The sequence below is a fragment of the Nelumbo lutea genome, chromosome 1 (genome assembly GCF_056320005.1).
Source record: "Nelumbo lutea isolate HS-2025 chromosome 1, American lotus-T2T, whole genome shotgun sequence".
NCBI lineage: Eukaryota > Viridiplantae > Streptophyta > Magnoliopsida > Proteales > Nelumbonaceae > Nelumbo > Nelumbo lutea.
The window spans coordinates 61320924-61344023 of record NC_142684.1 but is presented as its reverse complement, the minus strand read 5'-3'; the positions used below and the strand labels follow the sequence as shown (position 1 = coordinate 61344023).

The 23100-nt window shown below is 37.0% G+C and overlaps 1 protein-coding gene across 3 annotated transcripts; it reads right to left on the bottom strand.

Moving 5' to 3' along the window:
- Positions 1-1070: 1070 nt before the first annotated feature.
- On the bottom strand, positions 1071-10111 carry LACS8 (AMP-dependent synthetase and ligase family protein). Of its 3 annotated transcripts, none has more exons than XM_088963770.1 (12): positions 9925-10111; positions 7518-8104; positions 7344-7424; positions 6935-7210; positions 6496-6627; positions 6233-6406; positions 5666-5895; positions 4410-4527; positions 2188-2319; positions 1972-2106; positions 1524-1730; positions 1071-1319 (listed from the first exon to the last, which is right to left on the bottom strand). In XM_088963770.1, exons 2-12 carry the CDS (start codon positions 8049-8051, stop codon positions 1155-1157), a joined length of 2184 nt encoding a protein of 727 aa, XP_088819896.1. In that variant the 5' UTR covers positions 8052-8104; positions 9925-10111; the 3' UTR covers positions 1071-1154. The 3 variants fall into 3 exon arrangements, with proteins under 3 accessions (XP_088819896.1, XP_088819897.1, XP_088819899.1); XM_088963771.1 differs by having other exon boundaries at positions 9817-9997; XM_088963773.1 differs by lacking the exon at positions 9925-10111 and adding an exon at positions 8866-9017.
- Between the last annotated feature and the right edge of the window lie 12989 nt (positions 10112-23100).

Below are 23100 nucleotides of genomic sequence, written 5' to 3'. Positions count from 1 at the left end.
TTTAAGTAGCCTGGTTAGGGCTGCAAGTGACTTTAATCTACTAAGAAAAGATTGTGTGCAAACCAAGATTTAAAGTATCGATAAGTATCAATTGATATGTATCGTATTTTCTGATATGCCCTTACAGGGTGTATCTGGGTTTTGACCAATTCAGGGAATGGACGGACTTTAAACCGGCCCCTTTGAACCGGATTTGAAAAAAAACTAAAAAAAACTAAAAAAACTACTGATACTGCCCAATACACCTCTACCGGTGTATCAGACATATCGATATTTTCAACCTTGATGCAAACTATACACCCGATCACAGAAAAAAAAAAACAAATAAATTGCTAATTTATCCTGTTTCTAGTAGATCTGGAGTTGCAGTTGGCATGGGTGCAGTGTACACTAAGAATACACAATGTGTCAAATGCGGAGAACTGCAGTCTACTCGGTTCTTCACAAACACAGGGGAGGAACTAAGTGCCCGTTTGGGAGGGCTTTCCTGAATGGCTTCTAAGTTCTAACATTGCAAGATATATAGGCCCCCCCCACACAAAATGTCAATAAGCCATATTTGGTGAAAACTGAAAACCCCAGCAAGCGAGAAACATAATGTCGTTGGGATGTAACCTCAACTCGCCATTGGAGCTAATTTTGGTAGCCGAAGCCACTCAGTCTTGGTCAATGCAGAATTTGGTTGCTGACCATTTACTCTGTTTTAAAGCTGAACCGATGTCACCAACTTTTGCAATTCTCTTAAGCGAAACCAAACCGATACCACTGGTTAACACTGATCAGTTCGATTAACAATTGTTTTTTTAGGTTAACTGAAATCTGAACCAATCCTTTGGTTTTTCAAAAAATAAAAAACCGAAATCAATCCGATTGATTTGGTTAAACGCATTTTTCGGTTCATTTTCTCGGTTCAAATTTTCAATTGGTTTTTTATCCCTCCCAAACGGGCTCTAAATAGTCATTAGCGACCTAGCATTGAGATTAAGAGTATATACTCTTAATGTGCGACTCGTACCGAGTCAAAGGCATGACCTTGTACAGCCACATTCAAATACAGTGAAAGATGAAAGTTGGGAAAACTTATAGATCCTTCATTGTTCCTTGGTAAAGTATAAGCTATGAGAAAAAGTAAGCTAGAATTAACATTTAATAATTCACTCGTACAACTTCTGAAGCTCATCTTTGAACTTGGCTTTCAGCTGCTCCCTCTTCAACTTCAGAGCAGCAGTTACTAATCCAGATTCTGGTGTCCATAGATCCGGCAACAACCTAATCTTTGCTGGAATTTCAAACTTTTCAAGCTTTGCAGCTTTCGCTACCTGTATAAAGCAATAGAATTCTCAAAATCTACTTCAGAATTAACAGAAAAAGGTGTGCCACATGCATAAACTTCGTGTATCACCCACAAATTACTGTCTAGTACAATTAGTATTCTCTTGCATCCATTTAAGTTGACAAGGTTATCTGCATATGTAGATTATTTCCACTAAAATCTTCAAATAAAACAAGAATAATTAACTAACCTTGGAAAGGGATTGCTGAACTTCACGAACTGTTTCTTCTTTCAGGCACAAATCTGGAAAATCTTTGTACTCAATGCCAGCACTCTGGGCCCAGTTTTCAATGACCTTCTGTGGAGGCACTACCAATGCTACACAGTAGCTATGGAAGGGATCTGCATGGACCATGATATTTTCCACGTAGTTGCTTGATATCAAAGCTGCCTCAACCTGAAAACAAAGATTTCAGTCAACTAAATTTGATTACTCTAAGAATATCAAGAGAGAGCCTTGATTTAGTAGGGCCCGTATGATCTCTTAGGTTGCAGAAGTCTATGAATAGACCATCGTAAGATTGTTGGGAAAATCCAAATGTTAATACCTAATTCTCCTAGGTTTATGTTTAGATGGTTCAAAGTTTCAGTATATGTATGTCAAAAGAAAAGAGAACAGCCGAAAATTTCCTATGCACCTTCCCAAGGGAGACGTATTCTCCGTGTTGAAGTTTGACAATATCCTTCTTCCTATCAATAATTTCAAGGCATCCATCTGGGTGGAACTGTCCTATATCACCAGTGTAGAACCAGCGCAAACCCTTCTCATCAACCTGTTACATTTACAAAACCATCAGAATAGTAACAGGGTCCAACTTCAGAATGTGAATAAATGACAAGGTGGGAGAACTCACTTTGTACACCTCTTTGGTTTTGTCATCATTTTTGAAGTAACCCAAGGTTATACTGGGTCCTCCAACTACAATCTCTCCTCGAGGCATTGGTTTGTCAGAAATTGTATATCCTCCCTCTTCCCAAGAGACAAGCTGGAAAAGGAAAACAACAATCAAATAAGAAATATATGCTTACAACTTACGAATTTATGGTTGACAATCGCAAAACATTTACTCATAGCTTAATGAAAAGAATAATTGTTGTGCTTTGAATGATTGTTGTACCTTGAAGTTATTTATGGTTGACAATCAAATAAGAAATATATGCTTACAACTCATAGCTTAATACCTACTGTTAACCAGCTGTTAAGTGGAATGTGAAAGGACACAAATGCCCTTCAAATGTCATCTAATTTTCTTTATCAACCAAACCATATTGAAGTTACCTTATTTTTGATAGCCAAGATGAACTAACCACTCCATCCATCAAACCACTTCCTCTGGCAACCGTAACAGCACTTGATTTAATAAACAACGACCTTCTCAAGTTCTCGAAGGCACATGATTCCTGAAAGAAACTACTGTTTCAGATCCATCTTCACTCAGCACTTATAATTCCAGCGGCAACGATGGCTTTGCCACTAGGAAGCTAGCGTTTTCTTGCTGGCTATTTGCATACTTGGCAGGTGCACATTCTCCTTCCTAAGTCATTCGTTCTCATCGAGAAGCTCTGTCGTGCTGCTGTAGCTTGTCGTTCTACATACCATAGTGGCACTGGTCAATGGTAATGAGCCTCTCACTTTTCTCTGAAAGGCTACAATAGCATTGTCGGTTCAAGTATAGGTGGCGCTTCAGGGAGCATTGAGGTGATTTGGGAATCGAGAACCATTACTCCCCACCACCCCCAATTGACACTCAGGACAAGTAGCAATGCACTGTGCACCACTACGACACAGGTGCATGATCCCAGAGTGATTCACCTCAAATATTCACCCAGTATTGGGTGATCAATGTGCATGGGTCCAAAAAGACATGACAAATATGTTGTTGGACGAAGTAACCATGCTTTGATGAGACCAGAACTAATGAGATTGGCAATCCAATCCTTAAGCCAGCTTGGTTGACACCAAACAATCCTAAAATTAGGCTTGGGCCATAGAATTCCTCAAGTAAAAAGAGGCTCATGATCTTAATTAGAAGTAAGAGAGAGCTCGAAAAGGCATAAGACAACAAATTTCAGATGGCTACAAATGAGAGAGAGGAAAACCAAATTGTTTTGTCCCCAACTATGGATATGAGGGGTGCTCTTAATCAGTTAACATAGAGATTGATACAACTCCAAACCACCAAGTCAATGTAGACGGTGGTTCTGGCTGGGAGGAAGGCTAGAAATTAAGCCTTTTCCAGAGACAATGCAGCTGAACCTAGGAAGAGCATTGCAAACATTGAAGAATGAGAAGCACTTGGCATTATTCAATTAGATTTATCAAATTTCGATTGTACGATTGAAACTTTTCTTCCCTTGATAATAAACACTGACAGGAATGCCAATTTATCTATCCGTGCTTCCCCAAAGGATGTTCTGTCTTCTGTGGTTGCCTGTCTATCTGTTGTGATTGCTACTTGTTACCACCATTTTCGGTGTGGATATATTAGAAATCAAGGCACTGAAATGGAGGCTTTCTGATTCACAAGTACAGAGTAGAAATATGCTAAACGAAGAGACGGAAAAAAAAAGACACTGTATAGGCCGAAGGCCCTAGGTTTGATGGAAAACTATATAACATTACCTCCACCAGCAGTTCTCAATCTTTGGCATTTTTCAGTAGCGGCAGAATCTCCATGATGGCCGTTTCTCTGACCCAAACTGGGAGGCATAGAGCTCTGATACCAAATCATATTATCGGCCAATATTGTGGATTGTGATCATGAGTGTGATATAGATGAACCAGGCTTATGTGACTTAGTGCTTTGCACCTCTATTTCATCTGAAGGAAAAAGATGATGAACATTGTTTTATTTTGAAGGGTAGTTTTGCCATTTTCAAAAGTTTTAAATCGCACATGATGTCGTGTGATACACATAACTGATGGCTGGTTAACTGTAGGTACTAAATTGGCACGTTTTGAAGTTTGGGGACCAAAGTGATACTAGGCCCAAAATACAGAGTACTAATCTGCAATTTTATCTAACTGACTAAAATGTTGTTTACAAACCAGGAAAATAAGTTAAGATGCACATACCTTAATGTAGCAGCAAGGAAGTGGTGGACCCACACGACCCACAGTCATGTCATCACTTTCAGAAAAAGCTGCTCCAGCACATGTTTCAGTCAAACCATATCCTTGACCTATAGGAGCTCTGAAGAAGGAAACCATGTCAGAAAATCATAAGCATGGTTACAGTTTCCCTAAAATTTGTTGATATTTCCCATGAAATTGGTCTAAAAAATTATATACGGAAATAACATCCAAAATTACATAATTTGAAAAAATATTGGTAACATTTCTACCAAAACATTCCATATGTTGACATTTTGAGAAATTACATCAAAGCCTGGAAACTCAACCCTGCCAGAAAGTTCTCCATCAAATCCTTTTTCAGGGCCCTTATTTCAAAGGATCTCATTTCAAACTTCCCTTATAAAAAGATTTGGTGCCCTCATTCTTTCTTTGAGATTTCCCTTGTTTAATTGTTTGCTCCTCTTGTACATCATCTCATGTACCAGTTTTATTTTTAATGAAGTTCTGTTATCTTCCATCTCAGAAAAAAGAAAAATACATCAAAGCCTGAAAAAATTTGGGCATAAACAAAAGATATGCCAACAAGAGTCAAATTTTTATGGATACTCTTTAAATGCCAATCCATCCAGTACAGCTATTAGTGAGTACTTTGTTTCTTAAACTTATCACATAGGTTTTTCCTAATGAATAACCATCAAAATTTAGTTCCTCTTCCTACCTTGGGGGCTCTATTCTTGAACAACTGGTTAATCAAATCCTTAATTAATTTGATTCCATGGGTTCCACTTGAGCAGGCCAACTCTGCTAGAATTGGTCCAGTTCAGGGGCTGTCTTGTGCGTGGACTGCAAGTATGGGTTGTAAGGCCTTGGTATCCTTTTTAATTCATTTCTCCTTTCTATCAACACCAGTTTTTACAAAGTATAGATTCTTTTGAGTTTCCCCTAGATTTGATCTTCACTTTACCAATTTGACAGGTTTCAAGCCTATGAAAGTTATTTATCAACTGCGAAAGTAATATGCTGATTTATCTAAAAATGGACAGTATGATTTTATAATGTGCTATAATAACTACAGGCATTGCTGCAAAGTTTATGTATAGGTTTCCTTCTACTAAGTACTAACTATATCAGTTTAAGTTTACATGTTGCCTTCCAAAAATATACTTCTAAAATCAAAACCTAATATAACACAATAAGAAATTAAGAATACATGTTAGCTATTTATGATTATTTAGGGATGAGAAAAAGGGCATTACCCTAGGCAGACATTGATGAATCGTTGAGTATCACCAGACAATGGAGCTCCACCACAGAGCATGAAGCGGACATGTCCCCCAAGAATAGATCGTATTTTTTTGAAAACAATAGCATCCCATATAATTCTTTCTAGTCCCCAAGCCCCAAGCCAGCTTCCTTCAACTGCTGCTAGTCTGCGCTTAAAAGCCAAGTTGAACAATTTCTTTGCCAACCCACCCTTCTCCCCAACCTTCAAATAGATTGGAAACCTAATGTAAATAGCAAACCTATATAATCAAATCAAGGAAAGATGCTACATGAAGGTACCAACTGGCTCAGTTGGTAAGGTCTTTGACTGGTAGCAGAGACTTGGGATCAATTCCTGCCTTCACCTGCGTTGGGGGGTTGTGGGTATGGGGGATGGGCTATCCCCCGTTGTGTAGCCCCCACGAAGCCAAAAGTAAAATAAAATGATAATAATAATAATAATAATAATAATAATAATAATAATAATAATAATTCAAGACAGTTGGCAAAATAAATGATTACTTATATGATTTATTAACCCATAGCAAGATAGTTCAGACCTTTTTCTGCACTCCATCCCGAACACGGTCTAAAATAGCTGGAACAGCTGTCATAAGTGTTGGCTTCAACACAGAAGCATCTCCCAATGTCCCTTTCTTAATTTTATTTGAGGTATCTGTTAATGTTAATGTTGAACCGTACCCAATTGGACAACCTACAGACAACATCAAAGTCTGGACAACCACATGTATATACGGAGTTAATATAGAAAAAATAGAATACATTGTCTAGAGACACACAAGAAGGGCTAATATATGAGAACCTCAGCTGCCAGTTCAAAAACATGAGCAAGGGGCAAGTATGCCAAGTACACATCACTTTTGCCTATTCCAGGAAAGACTGTTGTAACTGCTGCTGCAGTTGCTACAATGTTGCCATGAGTCATCATAACTCCCTTCAGTACCAATAAGAACATCATTTAAGACAGCAGAATAAAGCAAGAAATTAATCCATAAAATAATATTTACTTGAGGTAGTAGCAAAGAAAATGAATAAATAAGAGAAAACCTTCCTGTTCTTCTGGGTTTTCCATGCAAGAAGAGGCATAAATTCAATTCATGTTTCAGAAGCATTCAAGATTATTTTCTTTTGAGTAATGGTTAATAAACAAAAGATGCTACCTTAGTTTGTAACAATGTCATTGTCTGTGGCATATAAGCAACAACTGGTGAAATTTATTAGAAAGAAACAACTGAACAAACCTTTGGTAGACCTGTACTGCCACTTGTATACATGATGACAGCAACATCAGTTTTGGAAGGTAATCTTGGATTCACAGGACTCTCTTTTCCCAGTTTCTGAATTTCAGAGAAAGATGAAGCTGTCCAATTACTCGTATCCCCAAATAAACCAGAATCAATTGTAGCTCCATCCTCCTCTTCAAAGTAAATAATGCGCTTAATAGTTTCCAAGCTTGAGCTTATTGCAGCCAACTTTTTCAATTGCTTGGAATCACAGATCAAGGTCGATACTTGGGCCTGACATCCAAAACAATATACAAGAGAAGTGAAAAGAAATCTCCATGTGAAATAAGACATCAATTCATTATAAACAGCCCAAGCATAACACAATCTGCATGCTGATCAGCTACCAAAGAGCACTGTTACCCACCTGGTTGAGCGAGTGAATGAGAGCATCCTCGCCTAGAGACGCATAAATGGTAACAATTGTAATATTCTGACGGAAGCATCCCTGGCATCAGGAAACAGGAAAATCTGCTGTCATTTCTCCAGGAAGAAGTAAAAATGATAAGGCATTAAAACAAAGCATGCCCTTCTAGGCTACCTCAAAAGCAAGAAGCCACTCTGCCCGTGTTTCAGAAAAAATTGCAGCAGGATTCCCAGGACTATGACCCAACTTAACTAGACCAGAAGCAAAGTTGCAGGCACGGTCAAATGCTTCTCTATAAGTTATCCATTCATAATCCCCCAGGTGTAACTTCTCAAACTTCCTCCCATCATTGGCTGTGATTAATTCTTTGCCGATAAGCTTTCTTGTTCCAAGAAACCTATCACGGGCATTCTTTTTACAAGATTGTTCAAACAGAGCCGCCATGGTTGTGGCCCCTTCCCATGGAACCTCAACTAATTTATCAAATCTACGATTACGCATCGCAAAACCTGGCTCACCACCAACCTCTACCTGTACCCCTCTTTGTTTACCCTTTTTCTTCACTAAGAATACAGTAGAAAGCAGAAATGGTATGACAATACCCAGAGTAATTGCACCCAGAATCCCATAGTTATTTCCACCCATGAAATAATCACCTTGGGCCAAGCGTTCCAGCCAAGTCAAAATTCTGTCCTTATAAGCTTCCATGGTGTATTATGGATATATACCATATCCCTCCAAGAGTATAACAAGATGATTATCTGAAATAAACAACCAAGATTGACGGTGGATTAAATCAAAATTCAACCAAATTCAGTTCATAGACATTGAAGGAATAGAAAATCATAATGGAAACCATGTATTATCCGCATGAGAATGAAGTGATAGGTAAACCGTCGGAATTATAGTTAAGGCCTCATCAAAACAAAAATTTATTCAACAAACCCGTACGAATGCACGAGCAAATTCCATCAAAGGTTCAAGAATCCATTTATCAGCAAGTTAGCAATCCAAATAAGGATTGGATTTTGATAATACCTTTTGTTCCACACTCACAGAACCTGTGCATCAGCACCACCAATCAAGCATATTTATTATATAAATCAATCTCTAGAGAAGCACTATGTTTGGATGAATGCAATTGAAAGAAATATCAAATGAAGTCACTTAAAATCCCTATTGGGAGATCTGGGCGCCGGCTGCCCATCCACCTAAAAGTTTGGGTTTCTGTAAAACGAACACCATTAAAGAAAAACACCTATGACGAAATCAACTGTTCAATTGAACTTGCTTTATATCTAGCTAGCTTGTATTGAAGGCCAAAAGTGCCCAGCCAACACTACGTCAGTTGCAAAATGCAAAGAGGTATCCATAAAAAAGAATTTCAGAGTAGACACCTCAAAGGTGCCGGGATTGTGAATTTAGAGGAATTTATGGAATTCAAATAAGGCAGTTGGAGAAGAATAGAAAGAAAGAAAGAAACCAATGTCAATAAAGAAGCTGCTAAATGTTGGACTCTTACTTGCTAGTCTCAGTGGTATAGGCCAACTGCCGGCGAAGTGGTTGAAGCCCATTCTTTGGACAGGAGGCCCTAAGCACAAGATAACGGAATTTGACTACTGGGATGATGGGTGGTCACCGTCATCCTAATCCATGACAGGAGACATGGGGAATGGTGGTAAGGCATGGAAACTTTTGGCAAAGTACTGGACGATGGTGAAACGTGTTCTCTAGACAGAATATGGCCAGGATGCATGTTCAAATGGTGTAGTATAATAAACAAGGACACTGGGATGCAACTCATGTAATACACATGTTGGTTTTAAGTGAGAGTTCTGACAATGTATTGTCTTTATTGTATTCATATTGATTTTAGATTGTCTGAATCCGAGCCCAGCTGAGTACTGTACTAGGTGTCTTCGACCATCCGGTGAGGCCAATTGATAACAGCTGATGTGGTAGAACTGAAGATAACCTAACCAGTTCAGCCTCTTCAGATGTCATCCTTAATTACTTACAATGCTGTGCAAAATTTTCCATCTCTTAACTGGGTTGAATTGGCAAAACCAGGCGTAGTCAAAAGTTCTAGATAAGAAAAATAACCCCGCAGCATTAATCTGCTATAAACCCATTTTAGAGGATTGAAATTTCAACTAAGGAGAACAATGCATAACATTAAATCCCAGACAAGATGCATAGAAGCCAATAAAACATAAACGGAAAGACAGAGAGAAAAAACGACGCAGGAAATTCAAAAGAACAACCAGATTCCATATGATAGATCATAGATTTAAGGTAATCATCTGAAAGAAATAAAGCTAACTTCAAACTGGTTAAACGTCTAAAACAGGGATAAAGCAAATATGAAATTCATCATCATCTTAAATTCATCAAATATTAATTCAATGAATTCAATCTTAACCAGGATTCATCCAGAACCATGAAACTCTACTGCTACGCGAGTAAAACCAACCTTTGAATGATAGCAAACAGAATCTCAACAGAGTCAGACAAAGAAAATAGGTAACAGATAATTCAAATTTAAAACCAGAGATCTGATGATGAGAGAGGAAAAACAAACCCCAGATCGGAAAATATTTTCCTCTTTCCTCCGAAGGAGAGTGATTCGGAAGATGGAGAGAGAAAGAGGGCGTTTCTGTTTCTGCTATTTTCTGCTCGTAAAAGCAGGGGATCCCAGTCTATCACTTAACGAAATTACGAAAGTGGAAATTATTGTATTTATAAATGATTGGTTCTCATTTATCAATGACTGATCAATGGTGGTATTGTATTTATCTACATTTTGGAAATTATTTTTGGGCCTTGAAGGGGTATTTTCGATATATCATGATATAGCGAAAATCTATGCGGAAAAGATATGGTATGGGAAAAATTTTGATAAATAACACATCATTGGCTACCACGTTTATGATTCCACTTGATTGATAGAAGTTTATCAAATATCATATCTTTTTTATATCATAGTCAAACGCCATGATATTTTCATGGTTTTTTCTCTCTCTAATCAAATGTGACAATGAGAGAAAGGGCTACCATCACCGCAAGCATGCGATGTTATTCTCAAAGCATCCCACATTACATTCCAACCATGCACTCGAAACAGGGTTCGGATATGCTACTCACGAGTTGTTCCAGCATCTCTCTCTATGAGACATTACAGTTGCATATGGGGAATATCTCTCTTGATGCTTCCAAAAAGAGTCGACGGTAGATGTGTGATTGGGTTCAAAGAGTACGAATACAAATGTGTAGAGCGCAAAATTTTGTACTTCATATTATTTTATAGGAAAATTTCTCGATTAGTATCATGTACTTTGGGCATAATGGCACTTTGTCCCCAAACTTTAAAATGCGACAATTCAGTATCCAAAGTTTTAAAACATGACAATCTAGTACCTGTTGTTAAGTAGTTGTTAACCAACTCTTAAGTAGCATTTGAAAAAGGCACAAATGCCCTTCAAGTGTTATTTAATTTTCTTTATCAACTATTAAACGTTGACAAAAAATTAACAGTCCCAAATCTTTATCTTTTCCATTCATGAAAGTTGGGTCACATTTGAGTGGGCATTCTGGTGACCCACCCCAACTTTATTGAATAGAAGAGGCAAGGATTTGAGACTGTTAATTTTTTGTCAATGTTTGAATGGTTAATAAAGAAAATTAAATGACATTCAAAGGGCATTTGTGTCTTTTTCAAATGCTACTTAATGGCCGGTAAACAACTAATTAACAGTATGTATTGGGTTGCCATGTTTTGAAAGTTTGGGTACTGAATTGTCACATTTTAAAATTTGAAGACCAAAGTGGCACTAGGCTCAAAGTACAAGATACTAAACGGGAATTTTCTCTATTTTATATGTATGTGTACTCTTTTAAAATTAAGCTTTTAGGGAAAGAATACAAATACAAATACATACGAAACAATACAAAATAAAAGGTGTTACATTCTACATGTTTGCATTTGCACTCCCTCCAAACTGAGTAATGCAAATAGAATCATCATTGAAGGGGATTTATAACTCATCATCAACTGTCGAAAATATGCAACAAATAGAGCCATCATGGACTAGTGCAAGAAAATAATCTCTAACAAAAGAATTCATATCAATTATAACCACTTCTTCAGAGAAACTAACCAAGCAGTTGCCTAGCTAGCAAATAAAGGTCTAGATGGTTTCTTAAATCTGTTTGAGAAGAATGTGAATACAAATATGTATAGTGCAAAACCACACAAATAGTTCCCAAATCCTTGTCCACAGAACACCATCGCCATGTATAGAGAACTCTCCCCATGGATGACAAGGGAGATATTCCCAATGTGCAACTGTAATATCCCGTGGATAGGTATGTAGGAACAGCTTGTGGGTAGCACATATAAACCCGTACCAAAACCTCATATACAAATATGGTTTCCTATGCTCTGTTTGGGAAGAGTGTAAATACAAATATAAGGTTTAAAACAAGGTTTTGCAGCATAAATATTTGTATTTGCATTCATTCCAAACTTAGGATCAGCTTTGGAAAGAGTGCAAATACAAATATATACACTGCAAATTTTGTACTCATCTCAAAATTTGCATGGTACATATTTGTATTTGTACTATTGTCAAAATGAGGCCGAGGAAATTCTACTTTGTTGTGAAACCTTAATTACATTTGTTTTGCTGATTTTTGGGGATTTACATATAAAGTATATGTTAGAGATATATTAGAGACAACCACCTTGTGGGTTAGGAAACCGATGATAATGCTTCACACCAGTCATAAAATACATTTGGCCCACAACCATTCACTCTCTCACTTAGTATTTATCTTAGGGGTGGTGACACTTTGGCCTCCTCAGCTTTGACCCCTCAAATGTTAATTTTAAAATCCAACTACCCTTAAATGTTATCTTATGAAACTTCTTAGTTTTATTTCCTAAAATTCTTACTTATCATCATTTTGATATTCGTCAATGACAATTAATAAAACCTTAAATGGACAATTTAGTAATTTTACTTTCACCGTTTACCCTGCTAGCGGGTTAGGAGCAAAGTGCTGAATTAGCACATGAGGGTATACAAAATTTTGATTATTAATTAAAAAAGAATAACAGATAACCTAATCTTTCGTGTGAATTAAATTATTGTTTTTAATTATAAAAGATATTCCCCTTTTATAATATATGAATATGATGTAGATCAGCACCAATGGACGGTTAGGATTTACCCACATTCTTATATACGTCATTTAGACAACACCTTATTTTTATAACTTTCTTCTTGACAGTAGACACCAATCCCATTGAAACAATTAATCCATTGCCCACCTCTGTGTTTATAAATTAATAACATATGAAAACTTGAGGGATTCAATTGTTTTTTGATGCGCAGAGAACTAGACAAGATCTCTGATTTTGGTTATTCGTTTATAATATCTAAATATATTTTGTTTATGCTTCATCATTCATGTTCCATATACGCAATAGATGTAAACTATAATAATTAAGTCAGAATTATTGCTTGGAGAGAAAGCAAAATTCCGTGAGAACTGAGAAGAGAACGTTGATTTATTCTAAACCCCAATCTTACCTCTTCCCTCTGTGCGAGCATATCTTCTGCGATAAGTAATTAATTTTTAGATGCTTAAATGCCCTTTGCATCTTTCTACAGATAGGTTTTGTTTTGTTTCTTTAAGCCTGAAGGAAGATTTAAGAAACTAATGCTCAGTTTGAAAGGAATATAAATACAAATATAACCAACAATGTGCATTGAGGCTTCTGCTCTGTCAAATACGATGGAATGATCCTTTGATCTAGTTAGGTATCGTAAGATTCACTTCACAACACTCCAATGCCTTTTCTTAGATTACTCGTAAATTTATTCATCACACTAACTGCATAAGAGATGTCTAGCCTGGTATACATCATTGCATACATCAAACATCCTAACCGCATTTGCATAAGATGATGCATCTGCCATATAATCCACCTCTTCTTTGGTGCTTGGACTCAATTGCAAAGAGAGCTTAAAATGAGCTGCTAGTGGTGTCTTCACAGGCTTGGCTTCAGACACACCAAACCTTTTTAGTATCCTTTCAATATATTTCTTTTGGTGTACCCACAACTTTGCAGCTCCCCTGTTTTTGACTATTTCCATGCCCAACATCTTCTTCACTGGTCCCAAGTCTTAACATCTTGACATTATAAATTTCAAACTTATTCTTTGTAGCTATTAACATATCATCATCTACATATAAAGTTAAAAGCACAAAAGTACCATTGGAAAGTGATTTAAAATAAAACAAGCATCATATTTGCACCTGGCAAAGCCATCCATGGTCATAAACCCATCAATTCATTTCTACCATTGTCTAGGTGATTCCTCCAAACCATACAATGATTTCTTCAATTTGCAGACATAATCTTCCTTTCTAGGTTTCTGAAACCCTTCTGGTTGCTGCATGTAAATATCCTCTTCTACCTCACCATGCAAAAATGTTGTCTTTACATCTAATTGTTCCAACTCCATATCAAACAATGTTACAATACTAAACAATACTCTGATGAATGTGCGCTTTACCACTAGTGAGAAAATCTCATTATAATCAATCATTCCTTTGTGAATATCCTTTTGCAAACAGTCGAGCCTTGAATTTTACATGTTCATTTTCTAACATATCTTCCTTTTTCTAAACACCCACTTGCATCAAATCACCTTTTTTCCCTTTAACAAATTCACAAGTTCCCATGTATGATTCTCGTGTAGTGACTCCATCTCCTCCGACATTGTCAATAGCCACTTGTCCTTATCCTTATGTTGCATGGCATCCTTAAAGGAGAATGGATCACCAATACTCGTTACCAAAGCAAATGAAATCATGTCTTCAAAACCATACCTCTATGGTGCCTTGTGGGTTTTCTTCTCTCTACCTTTGGTGGTCCTATATGGTTTGGCTCGGGATCCTTCATCTTTTTTTTCTTGTGAAGTGTTCTCTAGCTCCATCTCAACATTATGCTTCTGCCCTGGATCTTAGTAGATTCATCTCTTGCTATGTTCTTTAGCATAGATTTCTCATCAAATACCACATCTCTACTGATGATATTCTTCTTGGTGATAGGATCCCAAAGTACATAACCTTTCACGTGCCTCACATATCCAAGGAAAATGCAACTCTTTGACTTGGCATCTAACTTGGATCTCTGCTTCTGGTTCTTGGCATCTTCCAAGTGTTGTTTAAATTCATGCTTTTCTATCTTTGCAATAAGTCCTTCAATGGATTCCTCCTCGATAGATTTCCTATGTATTTCATGTGAAAGTAAAACACCACTAACTTCTTCAACATCAAGAGTGTACTTACCATACATTAAGGTGGCCACGAGATTGTCATAAGAGGGAGGAGGAGATGCTAGAAGTAAGAGATTGCCTTGTCTTCTTCATCAAACTTCACTTTGAAGCCAAAAAGTTGGATGACCAGCATACTAAAGTGCTCCAATAAATTTGAATCTTCTCTCATTTAGAGACTATAGAGTTGTTTCTTCACATATAACTTGTTCGTCAAATTTTTCGCCATATACAAATTTTGTGTTTCTTCAAGATGTCATAGGTCTTCTCCTCATTGATGACATTATGGATCAGATCATTAGTGATCCCTTTAGTCTTCTCCTTAGAAAGAACCTTCGAAACTCCTTGTTGGATCAATAGATCCTTCATCCTCCTTTGCCATAGAGAAAATTTGTTCTTTCCATTAAATTTTTCAATCTCCTACTTCGTAGTTGCCATCTTCTCTTGTTCAAGTGGTCTCCTTGAATGTATTTCTGATACCACTTGTTGTCATCAGTCGTAGACCACGATCACATACACACAAACATAATAAAATCAATAAGGAAAACAAAGATGAAGATTTTACATAATTCCATCTATGGCCAACATGAGATTGAATGAAAAGAAGCTATTGGCCCACTAAGAAAAAGAATATAAGAATTTGGGCCCAAGAAAGATGTTGGATGGGATCCAATGTGAAGTCTAATTAAAAAACAGACCCCTTAGTGTATTATCCAAGAAGAACTGACTGGCACCAAATGTAAATTAAAGAAGACAAATGAAAAAGAATGAGGTGTTGAGTGGGGTCTACTACATATCAATACAAAACATTTATTGAGACACCCGGTGAATCCTACAATTAACGGTGATAATTGGATCTCAAATAAATTTGGTGGGTCCTTTATTAATATACAATGGTGCCTAGGTGGCATATATGTTTAAGGAAACTATAATGGGAAAATCAAGCTAAATGAGTAATTGGGGTTTTTTTTCCATACAAGGCTTAGCCTCTTGCCAACTGGTGTTGGTGCCATGGTAAGGTTAGTGAGGTTGGTCAAGTCTCTAAAGGTCCGGAGAAGGCGACGGGAAAGAGAGAGGACATGGGGAAGAGAGAAGAAGAGAGGAGAGAGGGGAAAGTCCCTTTCTGAGAAACCTTAGGTCCAAATTATCTGATATATTGACCTTCCTTGGGGGAGAGTTGTTCCTCCTTTTTATAGAGAGAAACCTAAACCTATAAGGAAAATAATTTAAAAAGAGGCATTTCCTATTAGAAAATGGGATCATTTCTTTATGTTGACTATTAAGGGAGTATCATTGGGGTTTCGCCACGTGTCTCATGAGATATCTCAAGGACAAACCTTCATTTCACCCGAGGATTCTCATAATCCACGTATGCTACTTCCTTTCATGACCCTTTTTTAAACTGACGTGGTGCATGTGACGCCATTATTTGTCTCATGAGATATCTCAAGGACAAACCTTCCTTTCACCCGAGGATTCTCATAATCCACGTATGCTACTTCCTTTTCGTGACCCTTTTTTAAACTGACGTGGTGTATGTGACATCATTATTTGTCTCATGAGATATCTCAAGGACAAACCTTCCTTTTACCCGAGGATTCTCATAATCCACGTAAGCTATTTCCTTTCGTGACCCTTTTTTAAACCGACATGGTGCATGTGACATCATTATTTGCATTGCTCGCTTTTATTAGGCCCACAGGGCATCCCGTTACGCGAGTAATTTAAAGACACATGTTTCTGATATTTATTCCTATTCTGTAGTAATTCTATGCTTGTCACGGTTCTGTAGTGGCTTTGAATTTCATCGCAGATCCGTGTGCGTCCAAAGCCCATCATAGGTTTGCGCATGTCCAAAATTCATCACAGATTCATGTAGGCCAAAGTTCATCACAACCTGTTTCGGTTATGAGTTCATCACAGATGTGTGATGAGTTATGAACTCTTCATAAACGTGCAATGGATCATGAATTCATCGCAGGCATCTGTGTAGTATTGGTTTGACACCTTCTGTACTATGATGGTCTTAGTGACCACCATGCACCTACAACTGGTCTCTTCACAAAGGCTCCCAACCAATGTTAATTGTTGATAAGAAGGGCCCACCTATCATAACAAAATTTGATCGGCAAAAATGACAAAGGGAAACATATTGTTAGTTAGATATTTTTTATTAATTCAATCTAGTGGGACCCATTTGTATGGAAATTAATGGTGGTTAAAGGATGACTATATAATTGGAAACTACGATTGGCTATCAGATTAATTGAAAATGATCAAATCTAATAAATAGATTGCAATTTCATTTTATAACATGAAATTCAAAATTAAAGATGGGCGGGCCCTTGTAATGAGCAAAACCACTATAAGATGGGGGAAGTGGAGAAAGAAATAGAGTTTTTTTTTGGATGGAGAGAGAGATTTGCCGTCGTCTATGATTAGTAAGGAGCACGCTAAGAATTCAAGGTTGCATTCATTTATGATTAGAAATGAATGTCCAGATCAAGTGATTACAACAAGATTTGCCATCAATCCAAGTTGAAGTAGTTTCAAGTTAACAATTAGGATCATTTTCACTTGCCAAACAAACTTATTGTCGCACATTGATTCATTTCTTAACCCATCAATTGATTATGAATTGAGAAAACCCCTCTACTCAAAATCCAATATCAATTTTCACCCATGGCTGCAAGTTACAGTAAGTTAAAAATCTCAATGCATATACCTTTATAAGATTTGGCCCAAAGCTATTATACAGGGTTGCATTTTGCATCTTGAAATCTGCTTCATTTGAAATCCTCAAAGTGCAAACAATTTGTAGAATCATATTGCATTCTTGGATCCTACTCACGACAAGAGAATTAAATGGTGTTCCTCATTGGAAAAAAAAGAAGAATTAAAAAAAAAAAGAGTTTGTATCTCACTTACATTTCTACAAAAAGTAAAAAGAAAAATAAAAAAGAATTTATATCCCTACATCCATGGGCAAGAAGGTGAGAGGTTTTTTTTTTTCTCATTATCAATTGCATAAAAGTTACAAGGGAGAATTCATCCAAGAACCCAAAAGTTTCAGCCCTTAAACCCATACAAAACTTGTAACAAACACTCACATTTTCCCTTGTTCTTTTGTGAGACCTGATTTACTTTTCATCAAAAGAAATAAAGAAAAAAAGGGCAAATGGAGAGATTTGGAGCCTTCACAACACTATACATATATGTAATTGTACTCTTTCCAAACTGAGCCTAAGGATCCTTTATTTTGCATAGGAAATGGAATTGGAATGGTCTATTCCTTGTTTGATTTAGATAAGGATTAAATCAGAACCAATTGTAATAGATTCTTAGTCAAAAAGGAGGGGTAGGGAATGCTCATTCCCTAGAATAGGGGAATGCTATTTCATCATAAATGGAAATGAGATTCCAATTCCACCAAACCAAATAGTTGGAACTGATTTTAGACTCTTATTCCCATGAACCAAATAGACCCTAAGCTATAGATATGCAATAATTAGCTTTGTTTGAGAGTACTTGTTTTTTGGGGTAAAAGACTTAAAACATCACTTGGGATTTCAAATAAATAAATCTCCATTCTCTTTTCTAAATGGACTAAGACCTCCCTATTAGAGATATCAAAAATCCTCTTTAGACCTTAAATCTATTAACCCTCCGTTGGTTTTCTAAAATAGCCTTAAACTTCACCTCAACTTTGACTTTCCCTTTGACCTCCCCAAACTTTTGGGAATAAAGGGATTTATAGACCCCTTCCATTACTTTTAAGTGTGCGGAGACATAAACATTAAATGTCTGTTATGTTAATACTAATTCCTCTAATTAAATTAATAGGTTTTAAGGGTTGTTTTTTCTTTTTGTAAGGATTTAAGGTTTTTTTAATTAAAGGTTTCTGGACATTTCAATCATCAAATATTTGATGATATTATATAAGGGAAAATTTTCTAAGGACATGTCAAAGTCGAGGGGAGGTTTAAGGCCATTTCAAAAAACCCAAAGGGAGGTTTTTAAGGATTTACCCTTCTCAAAATGGTGATATCTCTTTCATAAGAAAAATGACCCATAAAGAAAGCATTAGCTTACCATTTGTTATTTTCTTCCCAACTACCACAAATACACAAACAACTTCATAGAAACAAAGACCATAACCACCCTTTTTCCTTCCACCCAAGAACTTACTATTCCAATATTTCAAAGATGGGATAATTGGTTATTCTTTCTCTTATTCATATATTTATTGATTTTTATCTTTGTCCTTGTTCTACTATTCTATCTTTGTGTCTCAAGAATTGGACAGTTTTGGGCATGGTTTTCGAACCATCGTTGACCTGAATGGTCAGACTGTTCTACTCGAAAACCATTTGGACAATCGGTTCTGTTTCACCCTTAATCTATTCCTTTGCAAAAACTGTTGACTTGGGCAGTCGAACCATCTATTGTTTGACCCAAACAACAATTTTTGGCTATTTTTCATTTTATTTATTTTTTTATTTTCTAAATTGGAACAAACCATCCCTTTAAACCAAACGATTGAACTGTTAACCTGAAAACTAGTGGCCAATGCAATCCCAACTCTGAATCGGTTTTTAAAACATTAGTTCTAGGTCTCTAAAAATAAAGGCAACTGTAGGATGTCCTTTCTTGAAACAAACACCAAAAGTTGACCCTTCACAACACAACTTGTGGTACTACTTCACCATCCTACAAAAACGAACCTCTGTTTTAAGGTTGACAACCACCAACCATTACAATCGAGAAGTTGATGTCTAGTTGGGGACTCATATCTCCCTCCAAATTAGTCAAACATGTGCTTTTAGGAGAGATAAAAAAGATTCTTTTAGGTGAAGAGAAAAGTTTTGTTCTCTTAATCGTGGTTTCTGTTACCGAAGAAATGAATGCTATTATGATCATTATACATGGTCTCAAAGGTGCCAACAAGAGAGGTATTTCAATTTCACAAAAATTTGTTGCTTTGCTAACAAGCATGTTGATCCACTAGTTTATACTCATTAGAGTTTGAATAGACACATAGCCTTGTTTGTTACTATATAGTAAGGGCTGCAACCATGTGGTAGCAAATGTTTATTTTGATAACTAATGACTATTTATAGACAAGTACAAGTATATAACTAGTTCAAACAACTGGGACCGTGGGGCTTAACTGCAAGAAGGTTTGTTACAACTGACTACCACAGTCTTGGCTAACCCCCCCCCTCAAGTTGGACGTGGGATGGAACAAAACCCAACTTGAATAGTAATTGGTGATAGCGATCAGATCCTAATTTCTTGGTGAAGAGATCAATAGGCTATTTAAGTCCAAAAATGTGGAACGTTTGAATCTCTTGTCGTTGAATATGTTCATGTACAAAATGAGTCAATGTCAAAGTGCTTTGTTCTTTCATAGAAAACCGGTTTTGTTACAATGTGAATGACAACTTTATTGTAACAATGAAATTGCATTGGGCAAGAGAGAGTGAATGTAAGGTCAATAAAGACTCTATTAAGCCATAGTAATTTGATAGTGGGGACAACCATTACTTGATATTCAGCTTCAACAGAAGACCGAGAGACTGTGTGCCACTTCTTAGTCTTCCATGAGATGGGAAAAGTCCTTAGCATGGTAGTATATCCAGTAGTAGTTTGATGAATTAGAGGATAACTAGTCCAATTGAATAACAGAAGCCTCTAAGAATGAAATCATTTGTGGATGGCAATAATAAACCATGTGTTGGTGTGGCCTTGAGGTATTGTACCACATGAAGAGCATTATCAAGATGTTCTTCACATGGTTCATGCAAGAATTGGTTAAGAGAGTGGATAACAAAACTTAACTTAGGCTTAGTGACAATAAGATAAACAAGATGGCCCACCAATCGTCTATAATGGACTGGATAGGTGGACTAAACATCAGTTAGGTGCTTTTGTTGCACAATTGGGGCTGAACATAGCTTGCAATCTTGCATGCCAGTCTCAATCATTATGTCCATCATATACTTATGTTGGAAGAGAAATATGTCTTCATTAGATTAAGAAATTTCAATGCCAAGAAAGAACCTAAGGGCCCAAGGTCTTTGGTTTTGAAACAATCATTATTTCAGTTTTTTAGAGATGGTATGCGGGCTAGATCATCCCCAATAATGATAAGTCATCAACATAGACGAGAACAACAATGTAATTGTTGGGTTACTTAACAGTGAATAATGAATAGTCAACAACTGATTGCTTAAATCCAATGGCAACGAATGCTTAAGTAAAATTGGCAAACCATTGCCAATAAGTTTGGTTGAGGCTATATGGAGATTTGTGTAATTAAAATTGTGATGGTCCCCATGTGAGAGCAAACCAGGAAGTGGGGCCATGTATACCTCCTTATGAAGGTCCCTATGTGAGAAGGCATTATTGATGTAAATCCCATCACCTAACAACAACTATTGCAAGTAAGCACCACATAGTGACCATTTTCACAACTGAGGTGAATGTATCATAATAATTCAAGCCCACAACTTGGGTGTAGCCTTTAGCTACAAGGTGGGTTTTGTATCTATCAATTGGGTCATCAACTTTTAGTTTGATTTTGTAAACCCATTTAAATCTAATGGGTCACTTACCAACCGGTGAGTTTACAAGTGTCCAAGTGCCATTGCCATCCAAGGCAACCAATTCTTTTGAGATAGATTGTTGTCAAAGAGGATCTTGTATGAATAAATTAATGGTAAGAGGGTTTGGGTGGTAATGTGGTGGATATGGTCAATGCTTGTTGAGAAGAAATGGATGATTGAATGTTACAGACAAAATCATATAGATGGAATGGTATTTAGTGAGTACTAGTTGACCTATCAAGAATTAGGAGGTTCATTAGGCCTGTCTAAGTATACATGAGGGGAATCACTTGTACTGGGCACAACACTAGAGGTCCATCACTTGGATCATATGATGTATGAGGGCCTGTGGTATTAGGCTCATACTAAACATCACAGAGTCATCAACAGAATCAGGATAGGAATCAACCAAAGCCGTATCATCAGCATAATCATTGGGAGTTACCACAGAATCCTTAGCAAAATGTTGGACTAAAAAGGGGAATTCTTCTTTATGCAATGCAACAAACAATCCAAGCTGTAAATTTATCATGAGATTGTGGCTGAATTTGAACATAGCATAAGCAAACAAACACTTGGAGATGGTTGTAAGCAAGTAGCTTGCAATGCAACATCTTGTATGGTGACTTGCCTGATAACAAAGGAGTTGGAGTGATGTTGATAAGATACATAGCTATGAGAAGGTACTCACCCCAAAAGGTGACTAGGAGTGATGTTGGTGTTTGCGTTCACCTATGCAATTCTATTGGGGCACGTCAACAAAAGATCGATGGTGAACAATGCCATAATGGGCAAAGAAGTTTTGTATGGGCCCAAAGAGGAATTCAAGCCCATTATTAAACTAGACATGGCATTTAGTTTGTTGACATTATGTCTCAACCATTGAATAAAACAAAAAAATGTAAATTGTAGATTTGTTCTTAAGTATATCTTGAACAATTGTCTATTAGGTAAGAAGAAATGAGCATTGGCGTAAGAATGGGTCCTATAACCTCCCCATATGTCATAGTAAACTTACTGAAATGGAGATGTGCTTTGAATGTGGTTGACCGGGAAAGAACTCCGTGACAACTTAGCATGATGACAAGAATCACAACAAATATCAAAAATGGGAAAAAAAAACTTCAATAATGAGAGACATACGAGACTTAGAGGCATGGCCAAGGCGCTAATGCCATAGATTGTAACTAATTGAAGAACTAGCAACATAGATGAAAAAGTAGAAAAACAAAGATAATAGAGACCATTTCGAAGCTCACCCATTAGTAGAAAACAAAACAAAAAATAAATATATAAATAACACATTACAACTATTAAGTCAATTTGCGAATAGATAACACATTGCAACATTCAAGTGAAATTTTAGATGTGAGGGATATAGTGTCATGGTTTGACACATTGACTATGTTGTCTGATTGGGTCATAGCTGAGTGGGCCCTACAAGATATGTAGCTGCCCAACTATCGCCCTACCACGTCATCCTAACTCGGCCAAGCTGTGCTAGTGTAGTGGCCCCCCATTTTTTCCTTTCAGCCACATCAACTATACATCACGTGGATGAGCACAACCAAGGATGAAGAGGAACAGGGAAGACGACTCCAACGAGGAATGGGACTCTATCCCGAATACCTCAACAGCAGACCTTACCCCGGAAACCCAATTCGACCAAGACATGAATCTTTGGCTATAAAAACGTACTCCATGCTCGAGATTAGGGATCCGACTTCTGAAACCCATATAGCCACTTAACCCAGACCAGCATCCTTATAGCTTGGCCCAACCATCCCACCACCACCTATTGAC